Source organism: Xenopus tropicalis, chromosome 9, assembly GCF_000004195.4.
Source record: "Xenopus tropicalis strain Nigerian chromosome 9, UCB_Xtro_10.0, whole genome shotgun sequence".
Lineage (NCBI taxonomy): Eukaryota > Metazoa > Chordata > Amphibia > Anura > Pipidae > Xenopus > Xenopus tropicalis.
In genome coordinates this window covers 53,563,811-53,587,867 of record NC_030685.2, presented here as the reverse complement: position 1 = coordinate 53,587,867, position 24,057 = coordinate 53,563,811, and the positions used below count along the sequence as shown (strand labels likewise).

Sequence of the window (24,057 nt, the reverse complement as noted above, 5' to 3'; positions counted from 1 at the left end):
CATTGCAAGAACAAAGACAAAGTAGCTTATGGAATTATCTCACGATTTAAATCTCTCTTTAGCTCTTTACTGAAACTACACATTTTAAATGGGCTAAAAATCAGTAGATAATTCTGCATCTACCTTTTCCTGTCAGCTTGTGAGTTTGCAGCTCAGCACCGGCAGTCACTATTTTTAGAACTGGAAGTCTGATTACTGACAGATTTATCAGAGAGGTGCAACTGCAGCTTTCTCCCTAGAGATAAGCATAGCAAAATACCAGCAAACCTGAAGCCTCATAGCTCCTCTCAGAGAGCCTGTATTTAGCTGCTTTGAGAAATACTAATACATGGATACATTCTTCAGTTTGCCACCTATGTTAGTATCCACAAAATGTTATAAGAAAAAAATGTTATAAGAGGTTCTGGTATATCTTTATTCTGTTTTATTTTTTGTGTATAGCACAGGCTATAAGCACACATGGTGGCAGTGCCTGCTTAGACATTTTTAATAGTTTTGTCCTAACTGCACCTTTGTTTACAGTAGACCATAGGGTTGACTCACTAAAGTGGGATAACGCTCATCGCATTCTTTTTTGCGTTAAAAATTAATCGAAAAAAACTGCACAATTCGCTAAAGTATTATCGCATATCGCGTGCGGTAAATAGCGTGCAAACGAATGTGTTCATTTTACCGCATTGCGTTAATTTTCGTGCAGAAATAATACTAACGCATGATTCACAAACACTTAGACGCACTAAATATCGCATTAGTCTGTGTAAATATTAACACCTACTTGGGGCAGGTGGTAATTATAGAAAAGTACAGTTAATGAGCTTTTCGCAACACAATATGGACTTGGCAGTGGGATCTATGCAGGTATGTGTTGGCCCTAGAGTGATGTAGCCTCCAGTTTGCAGGGAAATGGGCATTTTCAGAACAGTTGTTTTACGAAAGTAATGGTGTGTATGGCTAATATTTTTTTCGCACGTGGTGACAATTTGTGCGCACTGCGTTAACTAGAATGCGTTGCTTCGCGACTTAAATAAGGCAAACAGCATCACGTCTAAATTAACACAAGTATCCTTTTAGTGAATCGTGCTTTAACACGTGAAAAATTAGACGTGATCAAATTTTTAACGCATGCTATAAATAGTGCACGTTTTAACGCACCTTAGTGTATCAGCCCTCATGTCTCTATCTCAGGAAAAGCTCCCTACACTGGTTTATGGTCAATCAGCTGGGACTGGCAGTAATGATTGTAGAGGAAGATAGGAAAGATGATTAAAGACATGAAGAAAGGCTTAGGGCAATGACACAAGGACCTGCAATAAATCTTGGCTACCATGTGCGACAAAACGTCTCTGTTTCCTTCCCACCGGCTAAAATGGAAATCACTAGTGGGGAAACAGGCCGCTGTAACTCGAAGTTTCCTCGAGAGGCAACTTTGGGCAACTTTGCAAGGCCAAAGCGAAGCATATGTTGTTCCATCAGCTGTTTACATTATTGCTGGTGGGTAAGCATTTGCAAGAGATTAGTCACCTGCGGTAGATGAGATCTATCACAGGCGACTAATCTTCTCATGTGTCATTGACCTTACTATGGCGAGGTAAACCCTAGGTTTATCAGCTAATACAGGTATAGAAAATATTATGTCTGATGCTTGGGACTTGAGTTTTTACCAAAAAAGGGATCTTTCCATAATATGGATCGCCATACCTTAAGGCTGATGTCCCATGCAGAGATAAGTTGCCCCCGTGATAGATCTACCGCAGGTGGCTAATCTTTTGCAAACGCTTTCCCACCAGCAATGTAAATAGCTGGAGGGAAAACATATGCTTCGCTTCGGCTTTACAAAATAGCACAAAGTTACCACTTTGTATCATGCCAGAATAGGGGACCTGATGCACATGCCTTGTGCAGGCTACTCTATTAGATCGTTAGGAGAATGTGAGGCATGCAGTGACATCTAGGAAGTGCTAAATAGAGAGTGAAAGTAATTGTCTGCCCCGTCTCTATGCCTAAGGCATAGAGGCAGGGCAGGCAATATATAATTGACAGCTGGGATTATTAAATGCCTTTATGTTTAATTTTATAAATGCATGTCTGTTAACAGGATTGTTTTGATTTATGCAGCTTAGTTAGGATTAAGTACAAGGTATTGTTTTATTATTACAGAGAAAAATTAAAATCATTTTTAAAAATGGACTTTTGGCCTTCCCATAATGTGAAGCTTTCTGGATAACAGGTTTCTGGATAAGGCATCCCTTACAAGTACTGGGTTAATTCCCATCATTCGTAATGGAAATCACAGCATGAAGGAATTAAGAAATCTAGTATACATGTCTAAAGTCTCATACACAGTGCCATGGAAATTGCATTTATGTATCTTATACTAGATGTCTGTATGACTGGGCTGTCCAGCTGGTGACCCGTGGGCCGGATGCCCTCTGTGTGCCCCCACTTGTCTGGCTGCTGTGGCTGCTGTGACTGCTTAAGCTTTAAATGGTATCAGTACTGAGATTAACTGGCCCCCTGCATGGTTCACACCTCAGATTCAGGCTGTAAACCCCTATATTGTTTAAACATATAATCACCTGTGCTGTTCACACAGAGTATGGCACACACAGGCAGTATAGGGCAGGCATAGTATGGAAAAAAATGGCAGGTTAGGCCAGGGAGAGTATGGCACATACAAGAAGCATAGGGCAGGCAGAGTAAGGCACATACAGGCAGGATAGGGCAGGGAGAGTATGGCACACAGGCAGGGTAGGGCAGGGAGAGTATGGCACAGGGAGAAGCATAGGGCAGGCAGAGTAAGCACATACAGGCAGGATCTCGCAGGTTGAGTATGGCACACACAGGCAGGGTAGGGCAGGGAGAGTATGGCACACACAAGCAGGGTAGGGCAAGGAGAGAATAACACGCACAGGCAGGATAGTTCAGGCAGTGCTCTGCCTGCCTTATGCTGCTTGTGTATTCCATACTCTGTCTGCCCTATGCTGCCTGTGTGTGCCATACTCTGCATACCCTGCCTGTGTGTGCTATACTCTGCCTGCCCTACCCTGCCTGTGTGTGCCTTACTCTGCCTGCCCTATGCTGCCTGTGTATACCATACTCTGCCTGCCCTACCCTGCCTGTGTGTGCCTTACTCTGCCTGCCCTATGCTGCCTGTGTATACCATACTCTGCCTGCCTTACCCTGCCTGTGTGTGCCATACTCTGCCTGCCCTATGCTGCCTGTGTGTACTATACTCTGCTTGCACTACCCTGCCTGTGTGCGCCTTACTCTGCCTGCCCTATGCTGCCTGTGGGAGGTGAACCTGACAGGGGTTTGTTCTGGAAGTTTGTTAGCATTTGGAAATAGTCAGTATATGGTCCCTAAGATGTGTAATTATATGCTGGGGTTGCTGTGATATCCATGGGAGGAGGAGGCATATGAATTTAAGGGTGTGGCTTAATATGACATAATATAATTCTTTCACATATGAAAAAGTGATATCCCTACACCAACCATTTGCAATGCTACCACCATTAGTGTGGGTTTGGTCTTAAAAGCTCTTGTGATAACATGGGTGTGGTTTGAAGAAGGTGCAGTTTTAAAAAAGGGGAGTGGTCAAAACTGGCTTCCATTATCAGCCCTCCACCATGTAGGCCAGAAAAATTCCGGCCCACGGTACCACAGAAGTTGGACAGCACTGCTGTATGATGTAGTGTTAGTGTGAAAGATGCAGGGGTATTACTCACTACTTTATGCTATGCAACAGGAATATACTGGCATTTGCATTGTTCAAATACATATTGTATATGTGTATATACATTAAGACTGACACATTAGGGGTGGAGTGCTTCTTGTGCAATGTAATTATAAAAGCCATAACCAGGGAACGCATGTGCAGCAGTAACAATCTATATATAAAACATATATAAAAAGAAAATCTGTTTCCACCTGGTAGAACAAAATAGATTCTCTGTCGCAGGAGACATGTCATGCGCGACTTGGATAACCACTGGTACCCTGAAAATGAGATTAATGCCTGCTTTCAACTCCATTTACTTAACACTGATAATTTATTCTGAAAACTGCAAATGTGCATGTCAGAAATAATGCTGAGTGTTTTTAGGAGCAGAAATTTATGCTACTTGCTAGCAATTACCCATCAAATATTTAGCTTTGTCCTAAATTACTGCTTGTCATTTTTCTTTATTACAATTATAATAACACATATTATAGATTACATAATATAAGCACTATTCAGAAACAGATGACATTTTTAATCAGCAAAAGAAAAACTGTGCCCCTGGGGAAGTAGTAAGTAAATGACCCAGGGTCAGTAAATGGAGCTGTTAAAAGAAATGGGACTAAGAACCCAGATGCTATTTGTAGAAACTGCTGCATAGTTGTGCCCTTAGTACTTATTCTCCAAGCATTTGTGTTGGGGTTTTTGCTCAAATATGCCCCTTGCAGCAGATTAAAAATCTGGTTTGAGGTGCAAATAACAGCACTGGCAGGTGCAATGCAACCCTGTCTTATCCATTGATTCTTTAAGTTAGGAGACAAGAGAATGGATTCCTAAGTGTCTCTCCACACCTGCCTCTCATAAATACATTCCAGCCAAGCGGAGGCAGCACTGTATTCATCAGGGGGGCACAAGAACCTGTGCTTTTGAGCACTCGCCCACAGGGCATGGTGCAAAGAAAATGCTTGTTTCATGATGCACCCTTTCCCATCCGTAATAAATGAAATCTTTATTAAGATTTTGATTTCTTACCCATTTGCTATAATCCTGTCTCCTTTTGCTATAATCCTGTCTCCTCGCAGAGTCACCAATATGAGCAAGAGGGAGTTAGAATTGTAAAGAGCCAACACCTCACTCCTGCAGATATGAGTGCTTCAGCTTGGGGGAAACATGCCAACTGGCTCAGTCTGTAATACTCCTGGCTGGCATTTACCAGTTATAATTATTATGCATTGAAATGGCCTTTTCTCAATTTATTTTAACAATTCTTTTGGCTGCTAGGCTATAATAAAGCAATATTGCTCACTCCATACTGACAGAAATCAATGTATTTTTTGCCTCAGTGATACTCTTATTACGTCCTTTTTCTGTATTTTTAGAATGCATTGGTCTCACTGAAGGAGCTCTGTGGTGTGCCGACCAGTGCCAGCCTGAAACAGTGCATACTATCCTTGGCCACGCGTCTTGTAAATAGTGACAGCACACCATTAGTTTTCCTCAACATGAAGGACAACTACCCTTATCTGGAGCCAGTAGGAGCGATCCCAGATGTTCAGAAAAAACTTCTCACTGCCTATGAATTGGTAAATTGTCTTTTGTTCTTTTATAACTCTTCTTTTGTAGCTGAAAATACTGGAAACAATATTTTTTTCTGTATATGTGTGTGCATAGTTTTGTGTGTATTTATGATGTGAGATAAAACTGTCTGTTTATCTATTGTAAATGATATTCCTGTGGGAACCTGGAGCTGTACATGTGATTCTGAAGCGTAAGGGATGTGGGAGCTCCCCCATTCCAGTTTTGAAAGCATTTAGCATCTGCTTTCTGCCTCTGCTAATTCATTGGCAGCTTTTCTGGCTTCCAGTAGCACAATGTACTGTATGTACTTTCACTATACACTTACATTTTCCCACCACCTACTTTGTGCTTGACTGTTTATTTGATAAGGCAAAGTGGGATGATAAATCGCTCACTTTATACTTAACGAAACTTCCCCACCTGACCATTTTTTCAGAAAGACATACAGTGGAGGAAATAATTATTTGACCCCTCACTGATTTTGTAAGTTTGTCCAATGACAAAGAAATGAAAAGTCTCAGAACAGTATCATTTCAATGGTAGGTTTATTTTAACAGTGGCAGATAGCACATCAAAAGGAAAATCGAAAAAATAACTTTAAATAAAAGATAGCAACTGATTTGCATTTCATTGAGTGAAATAAGTTTTTGAACCCCTACCAACCATTAAGAGTTCTGGCTCCCACAGAGTGGTTAGACACTTCTACTCAATTAGTCAACCTCATTAAGGACACCTGTCTTAACTAGTCACCTGTATAAAAGACACCTGTCCACAGAATCAATCAATCAAGCAGACTCCAAACTCTCCAACATGGGAAAGACCAAAGAGCTGTCCAAGGATGTCAGAGACAAAATTGTAGACCTGCACAAGGCTGGAATGGGCTACAAAACCATTAGCAAGAAGCTGGGAGAGAAGGTGACAACTGTTGGTGCGATTGTTCGAAAATGGAAGGAGCACAAAATGACCATCAATCGACCTCGCTCTGGGGCTCCACGCAAGATCTCACCTCGTGGGGTGTCAATGATTCTGAGAAAGGTGAAAAAGCATCCTAGAACTACACGGGAGGAGTTAGTTAATGACCTCAAATTAGCAGGGACCACAGTCACCAAGAAAACCATTGGAAACACATTACACCGCAATGGATTAAAATCCTGCAGGGCTCGCAAGGTCCCCCTGCTCAAGAAGGCACATGTGTAGGCCCGTCTGAAGTTTGCCAATGAACACCTGAATGATTCTGTGAGTGACTGGGAGAAGGTGCTGTGGTCTGATGAGACCAAAATAGAGCTCTTTGGCATTAACTCAACTCGTTGTGTTTGGAGGAAGAAAAATGCTGCCTATGACCCCCAAAACACCGTCCCCACCGTCAAGCATGGGGGTGGAAACATTTTGCTTTGGGGGTGTTTTTCTGCTAAGGGCACAGGACAACTTATTCGCATTAACGGGAAAATGGACGGAGCCATGTATCGTGAAATCCTGAACGACAACCTCCTTCCCTCTGCCAGGAAACTGAAAATGGGTCGTGGATGGGTGTTCCAGCATGACAATGACCCAAAACATACAGCAAAGGCAACAAAGGAGTGGCTCAAGAAGAAGCACATTAAGGTCATGGAGTGGCCTAGTCAGTCTCCGGACCTTAATCCAATAGAAAACCTATGGAGGGAGCTCAAGCTCAGAGTTGCACAGAGACAGAAACCTTAGGGATTTAGAGATGATCTGCAAAGAGGAGTGGGACCAACATTCCTCCTAAAATGTGCGCAAACTTGGTCATCAATTACAAGAAACGTTTGGCCTCTGTGCTTGCAAACAAGGGTTTTTCCACTAAGTATTAAGTCTTTTTTTGTTAGAGGGTTCAAAAACTTATTTCACTCAATGAAATGCAAATCAGTTGCTATCTTTTATTTAAAGTTATTTTTTCGATTTTCCTTTTGATGTGCTATCTGCCACTGTTAAAATAAACCTACCATTGAAATGATACTGTTCTGAGACTTTTCATTTCTTTGTCATTGGACAAACTTACAAAATCAGTGAGGGGTCAAATAATTATTTCCTCCACTGTATCTACATTATAATTTACAAATATTTATGCAACATACAGATTACATACAAATACAAAGAGGAGGTCCCAACTGGGACCAAAACGTAATGTTGGCTGTATGTTCCTACTGAATACACGTTTGGTGTTTCACTAATAATTCCTGTTGCTGTTTTCTTTCTGGACTCTATGCTTCTTACCGTGCATCTGGGTAGAATTTTTTGAAGCAGTGTGCCACCTTATGGATACATATATATATATATATATATATATAGAGAGAGAGAGAGAGAGAGAGAGAGAGAGAGAGTGAGAGAGAGAGAGAAAGAGGGAGTGTTGTGCAGGGCCCACCTTCTACTATTTGTACAATACCTGGGAAGGTATGCTTAAGTCTTCTACTTAAAATCTACGTGGGTTAATCAGTGTAACCTAGTGGGCACGAGGGCAGCTGTGCAGTGTGCTCTGGGAGTACCAGGGGCAATATGACATGGACCACTGGACAATCTGTGACAATGTACATTATGTACATTTGCCTATTTTTGACTCCTATGTTTCTGTGTTATACATATAATCAAGGATGTACAAGTCTTTTTTAATATCCACCTAATAATATTGCAGTTAAATCATTGAACTTATCTGGTATTTTATGCACACACACATGCCAGCACTTTCATAGCTTTTCTAAGTGGCCAGCCAGAATTCCCATTGCTATGTGGCCAGCCTCATGTTTCTTGATTAATATCATTATTATTAATAGCTTTAACATGTATACATATTAATATTAACATTTTTATTATCCTCCCTTCTACCATCATTATCTCAGGTTAGGAAACATACACTTGCACCACAAGTATATGTTGAATATTATTGGAGTCTAACTATGAAGCAAGACAAGATTTCCTGGAAATAAATCTTTCTCCCCATACCTCCTCATTTGGACAAAAATAGATTCTAGGATCTCCGTCTCATCTCTCTGTAAACACACATCACATTCAGGCAGGCAAGCGGGACTTGATGGCAGACCCATAATGAGTATGTTATTCTGGCTGTCTAAGTAATACAAACATACTGTACAAGGCTACAAATAGGTCACATCCAGGATGTACGCTGTCTTCAGCAGGCAAGGATCATTTGTATGTAGGGCAAGACTGATCAGATTTTTTCTGGGTCCTTAGCATTTGGGTAAAGTTTGATACTTATAGATATAGAACTAGGAATGAGGAAAGCATAAACAGGGTGCTTATTCCATCTTTCACTGCTGAGGGAATATGTGTTTGAGGTGTACAACCGAGGCTCATGACTCTTAGAATTTCAAAACACTCAGCTTCCATCTCTCACCCCCCTCTAAAGAAAGGGGCATCCACATCACTGTTGATGAAATGCAGTAAATGAAAAAAGAAGGGGTTTATTTGCTACTGCAAGCACAGTTTTGATTGCAATTTCCCCCCCAGTCAGTTGCATGTAAAACTCCATTCATTAAAGGTACAGGTATGGGATCCCTTATCTGGAAACCCATTATCCAGAGAGCTCCATATTACGGAAAGCCTGTCTCCCATAGACTCCATTTTAATCAAATAATTTGATTTTTTTCTCTGTAGTAATAAAACAGTACCTTGTAATTGATCCCAACTAAGATATAAATAATCCTTATTGGATGCAAAACAATCCTATTGGGTTTAATTAATGTTTTATGGATTTTTTTACATGGCCCTGTGTGAAAAAGTAATTGCCCCCTGAACCTAATAACTGGTTGGGCCACCCTTAGCAGCAATAACTGCAATCAAGCGTTTGCGATAACTTGCAACGAGTCTTTTACAGCGCTCTGGAGGAATTTTGGCCCACTCATCTTTGCAGAATTGTTGTAATTCAGCTTTATTTGAGGGTTTTCTAGCATGAACCGCCTTTTTAAGGTCATGCCACAACATCTCAATAGGATTCAGGTCAGGACTTTGACTAGGCCACTCCAAAGTCTTCATTTTGTTTTTCTTCAGCCATTCAGAGGTGGATTTGCTGGTGTGTTTTGGGTCATTGTCCTGCTGCAGCACCCAAGATCGCTTCAGCTTCAGTTGACGAACAGATGGCCGGACATTCTCCTTCAGGATTTTTTGGTAGACAGTAGAATTCATGGTTCCATCTATCACAGCAAGACTTCCAGGTCCTGAAGCAGCAAAACAACCCCAGACCATCACACTACCACCACCATATTTTACTGTTGGTATGATGTTCTTTTTCTGAAATGCTGTGTTACTTTTACGCCAGATGTAACGGGACACGCACCTTCCAAAAAGTTCAACTTTTGTCTCGTCGGTCCACAAGGTATTTTCCCAAAAGTCTTGGCAATCATTGAGATGTTTTTTAGCAAAATTGAGACGAGCCTTAATGTTCTTTTTGCTTAAAAGTGGTTTGCGCCTTGGAAATCTGCCATGCAGGCCGTTTTTGCCCAGTCTCTTTCTTATGGTGGAGTCGTGAACACTGACCTTAATTGAGGCAAGTGAGGCCTGCTGTCCTGGGGTCTTTTGTGGCCTCTCGGATGAGTTGTCTCTGCGCTCTTGGGGTAATTTTGGTCGGCCGGCCACTCCTGGGAAGGTTCACCACTGTTCCATGTTTTTGCCATTTGTGGATAATGGCTCTCACTGTGGTTCGCTGGAGTCCCAAAGCTTTAGAAATGGCTTTATAACCTTTACCAGACTGATAGATCTCAATTACTTTTGTTCTCATTTGTTCCTCAATTTCTTTGGATCTTGGCATGATGTCTAGCTTTTGAGGTGCTTTTGGGCTACTTCTCTGTGTCAGGTAGCCCCTATTTAAGTGATTTCTTGATTGAAACAGGTGTGGCAGTAATCAGGCCTGGGGGTGACTACAGAAATTGATATTGAAATTTAAAATTGAAATTGATAAACCACAGTTAAGTTATTTTTTAACAAGGGGGGCAATCACTTTTTCACACAGGGCCATGTAGATTTGGAGTTTTTTTTCTCCCTTAATAACGTAAACCTTCATTTAAAAACTGCATTTTGTGTTCAATTATGTTATCTTTGACTAATAGTTAACGGTTTTTGATGAGCAGAAACATTTAAATGTGACAAACATGCAAAAGAATAAGAAATCAGGAAGGGGGCAAATAGTTTTTCACACCACTGTATATATATATATATATGTTATATAATAAGTAGAAGGGCCACTCTTCACCTTCAGAATGCATTTTGTCCTTAGTGCATATTGAGTTGTTGTGTGGCAGCTATAGTTTGTGTTGTATATTCTATTACTTGTCTGTCTTTGTAAATGCTAATATCAACAGGATATATGTTTATTTTATTAATCCAGCAAACTCAGTGTGCCACGGTGGTTTAATGCCAAAGAACCCAACCAGACCACCATAGCTGTTGCTGTTACCCTAAGTTCATAACATACAGCTCATTGCACCGTGCTCCCTGGATTTTCCTGTAAGCATAGTATTTGTGTAATGTAAACAAACATCCGAAAGAAGTCTTAGTGAGCTCATTAAAACAGATACATGCAATCTAAATGGAATTTGTTAGAGTCTCTAAATAGGCTTGTCTGTACTTTTCTGTGCTCTTCACATTTTAAGATGATTGTTCTGTGATCTTTAGGATTATGCCTGCAATAACATAAGGAGCTGCAAGGTGTTTTGCTAAAAAACAATTTTTTAGGAATTTCTGGGTATATCAGAATGTATTTCCAAGTAAAGTCAAAAGCTTTAGAATGAAATAGAGTAGGAAAATGAATATAACATCAACAATACACTGAATAGGAACTCTAGGTTTTTATATTATACTAAGATTTAACCCTGAAATCCTTAAACTATTAGTGACATAGATAATGTTTTGCTGGTATACAACAGATATATAGTGTGTAGAGTTTTAGCTTTCCTTATAACCTATTTAAGGTATACAACAATATCGATAACAACACTAAATCATACACACACCTGAGATATGAACATACAGGATTTAGGCAAACCAAGGCTACCTACTACCTTGAATTTGTCCAGCAATATTATCCCTCCTCGTTCTACAGTGAAATTGGTGGAATATATATTGCCAAATATAACTGCATGAATGCAGAAATAATGTGTTGCCGATTAACCGAGCACCTACTTGCATTTGAGCACTAGCAACTCTTGCCAGTAGTAGCAACAAAACAGTTGATGTATGGATATAAAATGTGGTACTGTAGCAACTTTTGTTTTAGAACAACTTCATCCATTATCATCATTCACCTTTGTCTACAGAATGCAAAGCAAAGCTCCAAGTTCTCCAAAGTATTAGTGCAATTTCCTTAGATACCTTAGCTTTTATAAATACATTATTGAACAGACTTGGCTTAATAGAGATACTATGTCATACTGGGACAGAGAAAGCACCAAGCATAGAATCTCATCCTGCTAGCATGTTGAGCTAAATCAACTTGATACACAAGGAGCTGGAATCAGGAGTCACACTTCAAACCATACATACAGAGAGCTGGAATTAGTACGTGTAACCCCATTTTGGCTAAAAAGCACTTTAAATGCCAGGCTATGGTTAGAGCATGGGGCACATTGGGACTCTTGGTCAAAGGAGTGGGCCTTCGCTAAGTGGAAAGTTTAAATTATAAAATATACAGATCCATACACCCGCTTCGGATAGTCTCTCCTGAGAACTATCAGGTCACAATGGATACTATAAAGCTAAGGCACATTTGTAAACTGCTGCAGTTACTGTTACCAGAACTTATTTACACCTCTTGAGTGTCTTGGTAGAGCACTCAGGCACTTACACTTAGAGAAAATCTTGACATACCACCTGGACCTTGTAATAGGGGTATGGCAGGTAAATACTTACTGGGAAACCATGATACACCTCCGGACCTATAAACAGAGGTGTTGAGGTACCCATTTAAGGAGACACTTGGGAACTATCCTGCCTTCATTCAGGTGTCCCAGGCACATAGCTTAAGGGAAATAAAGGTTAGTGCAAACATTAGTTAACTCTTAGACAATCATAGCCCCCCAAGCCAACTTTATTAAAGGAAAAGTAACACTAAAATTTTTTAAGTAAAAAAGCTATTCTACCCTCCACCAATAGCTGCCCTATCCTGCAAACCACTTCGGCGAACTACGGCGAAGGAAGGAGCAGCATCCACTATGCGACGATCGATTGATCGAGCCTAACCTGACTCCTTCCTATACAGAAAGAAGGCTAGACTCGATCAATCGATCGTCGCATAGGGGATGCTGCTACTTCCTTTGCCTTATCGCCATAGTTCAATTGACAGGAACCCAAGTTTTAGCAGGTATTTTCTATTAAAGCATTTCAAATACTAAGTGGTTTGCAAATACTAAGTAGAATAGCTTTTTTACTTAAAAAAATTTAGTGTTACTTTTCTTTTAAGTCCATTCCTTCCCACCCTAACCCAGCGTTCGTGACTACCCTGCATGCACTCCGTAGGGTATGGAATGGCAATGGTTCCCACCTTGTGAGGTGGGGTGAGGTAGAAGTTGTAGTGAGGTGGGGGCTCAGCAGTCTTTTATTAGAGCCAACTATTTACACAGTCAAACTTTACAGTCTCTCCGGTTTGAGAGTTCCAGACAAAAATTTGAAGAGACCCATCACTGTGGGTAAAACTGAGCAGGGGTCACACCCTAGGGTCCCTACATACGGGACAGTTTTTAAATGTATTGAGCCCAACATCTGAGACTCTCATTTTCAATATTTCCACATGTTAAAGATTGAACATTTAATTTACTGAATTATCAGCTATGCTCAATGCAACTGATTTTATGTACCAAAAACATTAAGTTCAGGCTTCAGGGTAGAATTGTTCTACAGTCTTCTGTCTAAAAACTTCTGTCTCCTGGCATCTGTTATAAGGAATTGCAGTTATAGTTTTATCTTTTCTAATGACATTATGTGTTAGAAGCACTATACTTCTGGTAGTTGTCAGTCTGGTAGCACATCAACCATTAGAAAATGTGATAATGCAATGGGATTTTTACTGGCACACTTAGAGATGTTTATTTTCTAATGTTGCCACTGGAAAACAGATGCAAGGAATAGCACATTTAATGACTTTCAAATTCTAAGAATAAAAAGTACCAGGATGTGTGTGGCTTTGGGCAAATCCTTGTAAAGTTATTTCAGTCCTACTGAAATAAAGTCCTACAATGCAGAAAAGCAGCCGTACTATTTGTATGACCATGTCTGCATGCAGATTGCAGCAGGTATGAAAGATTCAGAGGGATGTTAAAGTCCTGTGCTGCTGCTGCTGAGCTCTAACACTGAATGGTGTTCTCCTTTCATTCCCCAGTTCAAATTCTGTAAAACCTGCCCCATAGTACTGTACGCTCCTCTGTTGCCTTAAAGCAACTCTAATTTACCTTCCTGTGTGAGCCTATAACATTTCTGCTGCAGGCTTTGATGAAAGCAACCTTCACTGTTTTTTCCACTAAACATTCAGTTTTATGATGCCTTCAAAGCACCTCTTCAGCGATGCAGTCATTTTGCTTGTACTTGAACTAGGACACGTTCCCACCAAAAAGGTTTCCTGTAATTTTCTGCTGAAGTCTGTTCTGTTTTTGTTTCGTCTCGGTTATCTAAACATTTAACATTATCACTGGTATCCGTTATTAGCCTGTTTCCTTTGTTTAGCTAATACCATTAGGGAGAGTCAATGGTTTCACATGTGTCAGGGACTGTTCCTGTTCAGTGAAGCTTACCCAGTGCCAGGTATTGCATCCACTTCTCAAAGATTCCCTAGAGTGGTATAACAGTTAACAGTAAATTTTGCTTTTGCATTAAATGAAAATTACCATTTCCATCATTTTTGTAAAATATTTGCAGATTTCTCTTTGCACCTTGGTTGAAAAATAATATTTAGAAACACGTTGCACTGACACAAGGCAAAATCTGTATAAGATAGATAAGATGGGCGTGCTCTAAATGCAGTATTATTAAAATGACATGCTACTAATCATATAAGCCATTTTCAGCATTACCCTGGACACAAATGCTACAGCACTGAGGGGTGCAAAGTTGTGCTAATTTAAGAAGCTTTTGCTTCTGGGGTCTTGCTGTGCCCCCATATCATGCTGGATTTAAGAGGTGCAGACTGGGTTGGGGGTAAGATAGCGCACACCTAAATGCCTCCCCTCCCCCCTCATGAGTACAGCTCTGCTCACTGCCTACCGCACTGTATTAATTTAGAAAGCGCAGGTCCTTAAATTCCAGGGCTGTGGAGTCGGAGTCGAGGAGTCGGAGGCAATTTTGGATACCTGGAGTCAGAGTCGGAGTCAGCAAAAAATGAACCGACTCCGACTCCTACTAAATTTAAATGGGAATAAAAAAAAAAAAATAAAGCAAGTTTAAATGTCCCAATTCACAAACAGTCATAATTAATTACTTCTCTGCTATAAGAATAAAGCCCAATGCACGCAGTGCATAAACGAACATGTTGAGTGACCATGAAGCTTTTCATTGACTGTATGCTTCACTAAATGGGATGTAACGCACAGTTACGGTGCGGCAGCTCCACTGCCTTGTGTTCCTCTGTTACTGGGAACCTAATGCCCACTGGGAACCTAGCCTAACTCTCACTCATTACTAATTAAGTAAAAAAAAATTGCAGGACTAGAAATACTTGTATACGTGAAGGGAATGGGTAGTCAATAGTTTAAAGGAACAGTAACACCAAAAAATGAAAGTGTATAAAAGTAACTAAAATATAATGTGCTGCTGCCCTGCACTGGGTGTTTACTTTAGAAAATCTACTATAATTTATATAAATAAGCTGCTGTGTAGTATGGGGGCAGCCATTCCTGCACTGGTACAGCTGGGGTGTTTGCTACAGAAACCCTACTATAGTTTATATTAATACCCCGCTGTGTAGCCCCAGGGGCAGCCATTCCTGCACTGGTACAGCTGGGGTGTTTGCTACAGAAACCCTACTATAGTTTATATTAATACCCCGCTGTGTAGCCCCAGAGGCAGCAATTCCTGCACTGGTACAGCTGGGGTGTTTGCTGCAGAAACCCTACTATAGTTTATATAAATACCCCGCTGTGTAGCCCCGGGGGCAGCAGTTCCTGCACTGGTACAGCTGGGGTGTTTGCTACAGAAACCCTACTATAGTTTATATAAATACCCTGCTGTGTAGCCCCGGGGGCAGCCATTCCTGCACTGGTACAGCTGGGGTGTTTGCTACAGAAACCCTACTATAGTTTATATAAATACCCTGCTGTGTAGCCCCGGGGGCAGCCATTCCTGCACTGGTACAGCTGGGGTGTTTGCTACAGAAACCCTACTATAGTTTATATAAATACCCTGCTGTGTAGCCCCGGGGGCAGCCATTCCTGCACTGGTACAGCTGGGGTGTTTGCTACAGAAACCCTACTATAGTTTATATAAATACCCTGCTGTGTAGCCCCGGGGGCAGCAGTTCCTGCACTGGTACAGCTGGGGTGTTTGCTACAGAAACCCTACTATAGTTTATATAAATACCCTGCTGTGTAGCCCCGGGGGCAGCAGTTCCTGCACTGGTACAGCTGGGGTGTTTGCTACAGAAACCCTACTATAGTTTATATAAATACCCTGCTGTGTAGCCCCGGGGGCAGCCATTCCTGCACTGGTACAGCTGGGGTGTTTGCTACAGAAACCCTGCTATAGTTTATATAAATACCCCGCTGTGTAGCCCCGGGGGCAGCCATTCCTGCACTGGTACAGCTGGGGTGTTTGCTACAGAAACCCTACTATAGTTTATATAAATAAGCTGCTATGTAGCCATGGGGGCAGCCATTCAAAGGAGAAAAGGCACAGACACATAGCAGATAAAACACTATTGTATTCTACAGAACTTGTCTGTTATCTGCTATATAACCTGTGCCTTTTCTCCTTTTTTCCAGCTTGAATGGCTGCCCCCGTGGCTACACAGCAGCTTTTTATATAAATTATAGTAGTGTTACTGTAGAAAACACACCAGTTTTACCAGTGCAGGGCAACAGTGCATTATATTTTTATTACTTTAAAGCTCTTTTATTTTTTGGTGTTACTGTTCCTTTAAGACTGAAGCTTTAAAACATTTGAAAAACTGCTGTAATTCAGCTGTAATGTTAGCTTAAACTTTAAACATGACTATGGGATTCTAGGGAAATCATTAGAAGTAGGAGTATAGATAAAATTGTCTATCAGTTTATTATCAGTTCAGTTGTGTTTTAAGTGCCCCTTCCCCTTCCTGGATGTATAAAATACATTAGCATATTAAAGAGTCGTGGAGTCGGAGTCGGAAGTATCAGAAACTGAGGAGTCGGAGTCGGAGAATTTATCTACCGACTCCACAGCCCTGTTAAATTCCATTCTGGAATGCCAGGACCTGTGCCCTCACCCTTGGGGCAGGGTTGGACAGGCTCATCAGGACCATGTCCTGGTGGGCCAAACATTCCATGCTCAACCATAAAGTCGCCAGCATGTACAGTAGCTGGGGGAGCAGCAGATGATGTGTGGAGGGCAATATGCTAGGTTTACTGTAGCAGGGTGGGTGGGTAGCAGTGGAGGTCAAGAGGGGCCCCAGCTACCCCAGTTTTACACTTGGGCAGGGTGCAAAAATCATGGTGGCTTGTGCCTTGTTTTTGAATACTCATAAATATCTATAAAAAAAGAAGCCATTTAAAACAACATGTATATGATAATATATATATATATATATATATATATATATATATATATATATAGATAGATAGATATATTTCCAGAACAGGTAGTTTTATGGACTGGAAATAGTTGAAACAGCTCAGGGATTTTTTGTTGAAGTTCCTTGTCACCATCTTCTTCAGCTTCTTCCATCTTTTCTATGTTCCGGTCTGGGCAGACGCATGGTCAGAGGGAAGACTGAACTTAGATGCAAAAAAAGTTTTTTTCACTCTACTGCACATGCACCTGCCCAGGCCCAGAGAAAAAAAATGAAGTGGAGAAACTTATACAGAAATTTCCCAGGCTGATGCAGTTTGCTAAGAGGAGCACTGGCCCGGGGTATCAGGTAGGCAATTATAATCACTTTGGGGTGCCTAATATTTTTAGGGATTATACCTCTAGTACTGTGATAAAATCTTTGAGCTAATATATTTTTTAAATATTACTTTTTACTAACCGTTGTAATTATTGACCTATGTATTATTTGACTGATGTGGGTATTTATGGGCTTTGATGTGTACTTGCCTTTTACCATTTAATTAGAAGGGTGTTTCTTAACTTTGTTTCTCAGGTCGCAGATTAAAGGGCTGATTTACATCCACAGAGGCAGTGAGCAAAGTGCAGTTTTGAGTGCGATTGCCATTGTTTTCCCACAATGCAGCCCAGAATGCAAGAGTTATTGAGTTGCAAGTGGGCATTGCACCAGGCTCAGTTGCGCTACAACTGGTGCAATTGCATCTGGTTTTGTTAGTGAACCACAGAACATTCTAAACTTTTTCCTCTTTTTAATATTATTTCCTCTTGCATTTACAGATGATACAAGAAAGCAGAACCCTTTTTGAGTCAGCTGACACGATTCATGACAAAATTTTGCAATGCCAAAAAACAGGTGAATTATCTTTGTTCTTCCTTCAATCTTCATTAAAAACTATATGGAAATGTTGTCTTTCATGGCATTCATTGGTTAATGTTGTAACCTAGTGGGAAAAGCAAGAGTAGGGTTAAAAGTTGACAAAATATATGTAAAACGTATTTATCCATCCATATATACATCCATACATGCAGCTTATTTGTAGATACGAGGGGTTATTTACGACCCTGGGGGTGCAAGTGCAAAAGCACTAAAAAGTGCAAGAGTGTCCCCCTTAATGCTTATATATGGAGCACTTGCACCCCTCTACACAACGATCTGCACTGAGGGCCATGATGCAGGCTGCAGCTCCTGTTTCATTGTGCCTCAGAATGACACACAAGGTGGGGGCAGGAGGGGAGGATGGTTATGTGCCTCCCCTCACCCGCCCCTTTAAATTTGAGTGCGGCCTAACACAAGTTGCACTCGTTTCTAAGCTCAGTCTGCAGGTCTCTGTGCTTCGAAATGGCTATTTGCCTTGGGGCATTGTGAATGAACCCTAATATCAACCATAAAAACCCTAATATCTGTACTGCTTTAATTATCAGATACCACTATACCTGTATGGCAGCTGCCTGTGTACTGTGCACCGAGTAACAGGTTTTTTTACATCAGATTGAGCATGCTTGAGTTTGTAATGAGTCAATAAGTAGTTTCTATAACCGTTAAATAGCATAAGGGTAGAGGTTGAACGCAGGAATCCAAGGAAGACTGCTGGTTTTTGGTAAGGTATATCTTACATGTTATCATTTATACGGCATATTACTTTATAACTTTACAACACAGCATGAAGCATATTAGTAAAGTGCCTGCATAGGAAGATGCATAGTGTATACGTAGGTAGTCAGACTGTGGTCTCACACATTCTTACAGTTCATAAGCCTGCACTGTTGTTGAGACACTCACTTATGATGGGTAAGTTCTGTATAAAGGGACACATAAAATCCCCCAGTGTCCCCTATAAAGACAACCCAAGGCAGATGAGGTAGGAGATAAAGGTATATAAATATACTATATATGCAAGGTATAAAGTAGAATATAAAAGTCAAATGGGCCATCTTATAAAATCACAAGGCCCAGACATGATAGTGCTGACTAGCTAAGCCCCAATGCACTTTGCTATTTGCACAGCTATAACCACAGAGTACACAGAGTAGTAAAAGGGGTGTTATATACTTTTGAGTTAAGGCATACTATGATCTATAAAAGGCTAAGACTTTCAGGGTCTCACTTGAAGCTGTTTGTGACACATTTCAGTTGCTGTTCTGTATTGCTAAAAGCTTTTACAAGACTCTGTATTTGATTAATAAATAAATAATTTGATATACTGAGAACCTTGTCTCAGGGTCTTGTTATGTAATAAGGTTCTGGTTGGTCATGAAATTACCAACAATGTGTCTAGCTGCTGATGAACTAGAAATTGCCACAGCGCATGTTAGCATTGAGCTAATTAAGGTGCTTGGAATAATGTAATCTAATAATGATATGTTGTTACAAAATATGAGCTACATATATTAAGGGGCAGATTTACAAAAACTCCATAATTTCTCATTTTTTGTATTTTCAAATTCGACAGAATTCACTTTCCTGAATGTCGGATATTTACTTAAAGTCACAAGGAAAAGTTGCTACAAGAAAAGTAAAAAACTCGAATTTTTCGAATTGTCGCTGCAAAAATCCAGACTTTATTGAACTGTTTCTGCGACAATTCGAAAAAACCCAGCAAAATCTCTAAAGACAAAAGACATAAGAAAGAACTTCAAAAAAAGGGAAGGGCCTTTTGCCATTGATTTCTACATGAACTCAGCAAGTTTAAACTGGTGAATTCTTGAATTTAGATTTTTAGCCATTTAAATACATAGTAAATCTTGGAAAAGTAGCAGCTTTTTTTCTATAGGACTTTTTCTAATTGAGTTTAAAATTAAAAATCAATGGTTAGTAAATGAACCCCTAGGTGTGATGTTCCTTCTGCTGTAATTCATGAATAATGGAAGAATAATGGAAGTACCAGCAGTACACTGAGAAATTGAAGTGATGCAATTTAACCCCCCCAAAAAACGGCAATGTTTCAGGCTACCCGGACCTTCATCAAACCAACAAGCCAACATACTAAAAGGCAATGTTTTGGGCCACCTGGACCCTTTACCAAGCCTTTGACTTGGTGGCTTGATAAAGGGCCTGGGGAGCCCAAACATTACCATATGGTTTGGAAAAAAATAAGTCTTGCATCACTTTTTTCAGCATGCTCCTGGTACTTCCTTTATGCATGTATATATGACCCTTGTGGCACAGCACCTGGTACCAACATATGTATGTATGTATATCTTTATTTATAAAGCGCTACTTATGTACGCAGCACTGTACAGTAGCATCTATTCAGAGGTTTGAGTTCTCCAATTATGGATTGTGCATAGGGCGATCCATGAAGGCACTATCCTATTGTGAAAAGGTACAGTATTACTTCTTGTTTAAGTATTCTAGTTTATACATATATACAATTTAAATTTTTGTTTTAAAACACACAACCCCTTTTAATTACCTTGTTCTTCTTGAAGGAATGGAATTTCACGAAGAACTGCACAGTCTAGGGACCAAGGAGGGAATCAAAGGAAGAAAACTCAACAAAGCCATTGAAAGCTTTGCTTGGAATGTCACTGTGTTAAAGGTAAGTGAATGAAAACTAAAGGTTCTGTGATTTTGCTGTTAGGACTTTACTTGGTAAATGGTTACACAGGTACAAGAGTCAGGGTTCCTCTTAAAGAACTGGAATACCCTTATATGTTTCAGGTTTTAGTGCAGTCTGTATAAAAGCTTAAATTCTTGCAAAACTGGTGAGAAGTGATACTACAAGTGATAAAGGTGCTGTTAACCACTCCCTCTTGCTGGCTATGCCTATGTGCTGGCCAACATTCCTCCTATATCCAGCACTACTGATCAGGCTGTGCCGCAAACAGAAAAGGTAGAACTATTTCCATACCATTCTAGGAATGCACTTTTGGCCACTAAATGCAAATAGCACAGGGGTTAGCAGCAAAAAGAAAAAAAAAAACAAGGCAACCTCAGTTTTTGTAAATTAGGGCGTTGTCTTTGTGTATGACAGTATACCTACAAAACCATATCAAATGTAAGACTATAAAAGGGAAAAGAAAGTGGAATAAAATAGCTGCTTGCAAAGAAATAGATACATTTTTTGAGGATGAATGTTATTTTTGGATTGTCCTCTCAATGTAATTTTTCTTTCCCTGTCTTCCCACGGCCTCACTAGAGAAGAGATTGTGCTAGATTTTATGCAATGTATAATGTTGCCAGCTCAACAGCCAGTGTACAGCAGTAACCTTTTGTAAGGGAGATCAATATATGCATTTATTCTTGACATATAAATGCTGTAATTTATTGGTGCCCAGCAGATACATCGTGCTGCAAGGGAGAAGCATTTTTCAGTGTGGCAATGAAAATACAGTAGGAGAACCTTTGTCAGTGTACAGGATGTAACCATTCTATATTTAAACATTTTTAGGTGCTCTTTCTCCTAGTGACAGAAATGATCTGTCAGTGGGCGGAACACAGAATAATCATACTTCAATTTAATAGAGAAATTGAGGTTGATCTCACTGCCACTGTCTAGACTTTCTGCTTTATGCCATTTGAGCGTGGGATTTTCTTCTGCCTCTCATATCTTTTTATAGATAATGTTTGGGCCTATCTACCATGTCTATAACTATAACAATTCTACATTACAAAGGACACAGTGTTACATGTAGATTTCTTGTCTGTGGACTTGTTCACAGTGTAACACATGAGTTGCCCAGAAGCCCAGTGACTTTAATAAAGAAACAATTATTGGTGTATAGTAAGTAGGAAGTTTAATGATTTATGTGACATCTGCTTGGCTCTATTAACAATGGTGGTCAAAAATCTGCCTTATTTTTCAAAGTGGCAGGGGGTGCCTGAAACAAATACAAAGCCCTAAAACTGATGATGTAGGTGGTGCAGTGGGGTGTGACACAAATGACTCTCCGTATTACTGGTATTGGGGCTGGTAGCCCCATGTATAACAAGTGGGGTAGTGATTGCAGTAGGTTACTAAAAGCAAGTATTACTGGACTTGGTTGGACTAGCATTCATTTCCTATGTCACTTCTTGTATTTTTCTTTGTGGCCATGGGCATGGCATTATATTTCTTTTTTTCTGAGACACAAATCTTAAAGGAGAAATAAAGGTAAAAACTAAGTAAGCTTTATCAGAAAGGTCTATGTAAATACAGCCATAAGCACTCACAGAAATGCTGCACTGAGTTCTCTGTTAAAAGATTTGTTGTGTCTATTTTCCTGTGCCAGAAACGCGCAGCTCTCTCCCTTCTCCTGCTCCCCCTCCTTTAAGAATGCTAAGAACTCACTCCCCCCCCCTTAGGAATGTGAATCTGAGCCAATCAGCAGGAGCCTTCCTCATAGTCTTACAAACTGAGCATGTACACCAGTCTTGATCTTGGTGCAGGAGCGAGGCATTATGGGAACTTTTTTACAGAGCTCAGCGTTCTTTCTTCCTGTTTGGCTTCTGATCATCTAAACAGGAGAAATATGGGGAGACTTAAGGGCACTATTGAGAGAACTGAAGGTATGCCTGCAGCTTGAGATTAACTCTTTATTAGCCTTTCCTTCTCCTTTAAACTCAGTGGAATATGGGCTTAGAGATCTGAGATCCTGTATGGGTCGATATCAATGCTATTATTTTGCTTTTATGATTGATGGGCCAGGTTTAAATCATAATGTCTGTTTTGATTGGTCAGGACTGTTTACTAGTGTGCTGTGCTGGGGTTAAGGTCCTGGGCAATTTCATTATCTGTTGTTTGAATGGGAGGTAGTGAGAAATTTCCTCCCTTTTAACACGACAGTACTGTGGCAATGAGGCTCTCCTTCTGTAATAGAGTCCATTCTTCAGAAGTTACACTCACAGTTCCATCTGAGTATGATATGTTTGCCCACATCTAGTATCCCATAGCAGCATGATAACATCATTTGTTTGTGCAGACAGCTGCCCAGTAAATGCTACCTGCTGATGGTTACCATGGTTTAGTAGCATTGCTATGGACAGTCTCCTGAATCTGACCATAGCCTACTCTTATAAACTGTAAAATTCTATTATTCACCTGAACTAAGCAGAATGAAAATTCTAATTTATAGTGGCGCTTTTATTCAGCCGCAGTGGACGATTTTACTTAACTTTGCTGCTTTTCCCGCTGGGTTTGTTTCCATTAAGCAGCAGTTGGTCTGCACAGCTGAGAGTTATGAGCAGTACTAGATGTATGGGGCCAAGGTAAGCAATGCAGGGTTCCTTCAGGCTTTTTTTTTTATCTTGCCATGAGTTTTATTAATGAATGTTTGAATCCCTGCTTTAAAGGAACAGTAACACCAAAAAATGAAAGTGTATAAAAGTAACTAAAATATAATGTGCTGCTGCCCTACACTGGTAAAAGTTGTGTGTTTACTTCAGAAAGTCTACTATAATTTATATAAATAAGCTGCTATGTAGCCATGGAGGCAGTCATTCAAAGGAGAAAAGGCACAGGCACATAGCAGATAACAGATAAAACACTATTGTATTCTACAGAACTTATCTGTTATCTGCTATGTAACCTGTGCCTTTTCTCCTTTTTTCCATCTTGAATGGCTGCCCCCGTGGCTACACAGCAGCTTATTATATAAATTATAGTAGTGTTACTGTAGCAAACACACCAGTTTTACCAGTGCAGGGCCACAGTACATTATATTTTTATTACTTTAAAGCTCTTTCATTTTGTGGTGTTACTGTTCCTTTAAAGCTTAAAGTGGCCGCAGGTATTGAGAGAAGCAAGTAGAGAAAATGTATTAAGAAATATACACATAGCCGTGGAGGCATAAAAAACCACTAAAGAATCTTAAGGATTAAACAACTTTTACAGTTCACCAAATATTAATGGTAAGGAGAGATAAAGACAATTCTGCATGAAATCCCCTAGAAGCAAACTCAAAAACCTGTATACAAAAATTAAAGGAGAAGGAAAGGTAATGATATTCACAAGGGGCTGCCAAATTGTTAGGAATTTGCTTACCTAAGACCTTGGTGCTCCTGTTTGCTGAAAACTAAACATACCATGATACTG

At 40.2% G+C, this 24,057-nt stretch overlaps 1 protein-coding gene across 1 annotated transcript in view; it reads left to right on the top strand.

Annotated features, from left to right (window-relative positions):
• Positions 1-24,057, top strand: part of plcl1 (phospholipase C like 1 (inactive)) — a 145,590-nt gene that overhangs the window by 103,450 nt on the left and 18,083 nt on the right. Inside the window, exons 3-5 of the mRNA XM_012971384.3 lie at positions 5,098-5,301; positions 17,822-17,897; positions 20,474-20,583. Of these exons, the coding sequence (XP_012826838.2) occupies positions 5,098-5,301; positions 17,822-17,897; positions 20,474-20,583 (390 nt within the window). The remainder of the gene's footprint in view (positions 1-5,097; positions 5,302-17,821; positions 17,898-20,473; positions 20,584-24,057) is intronic.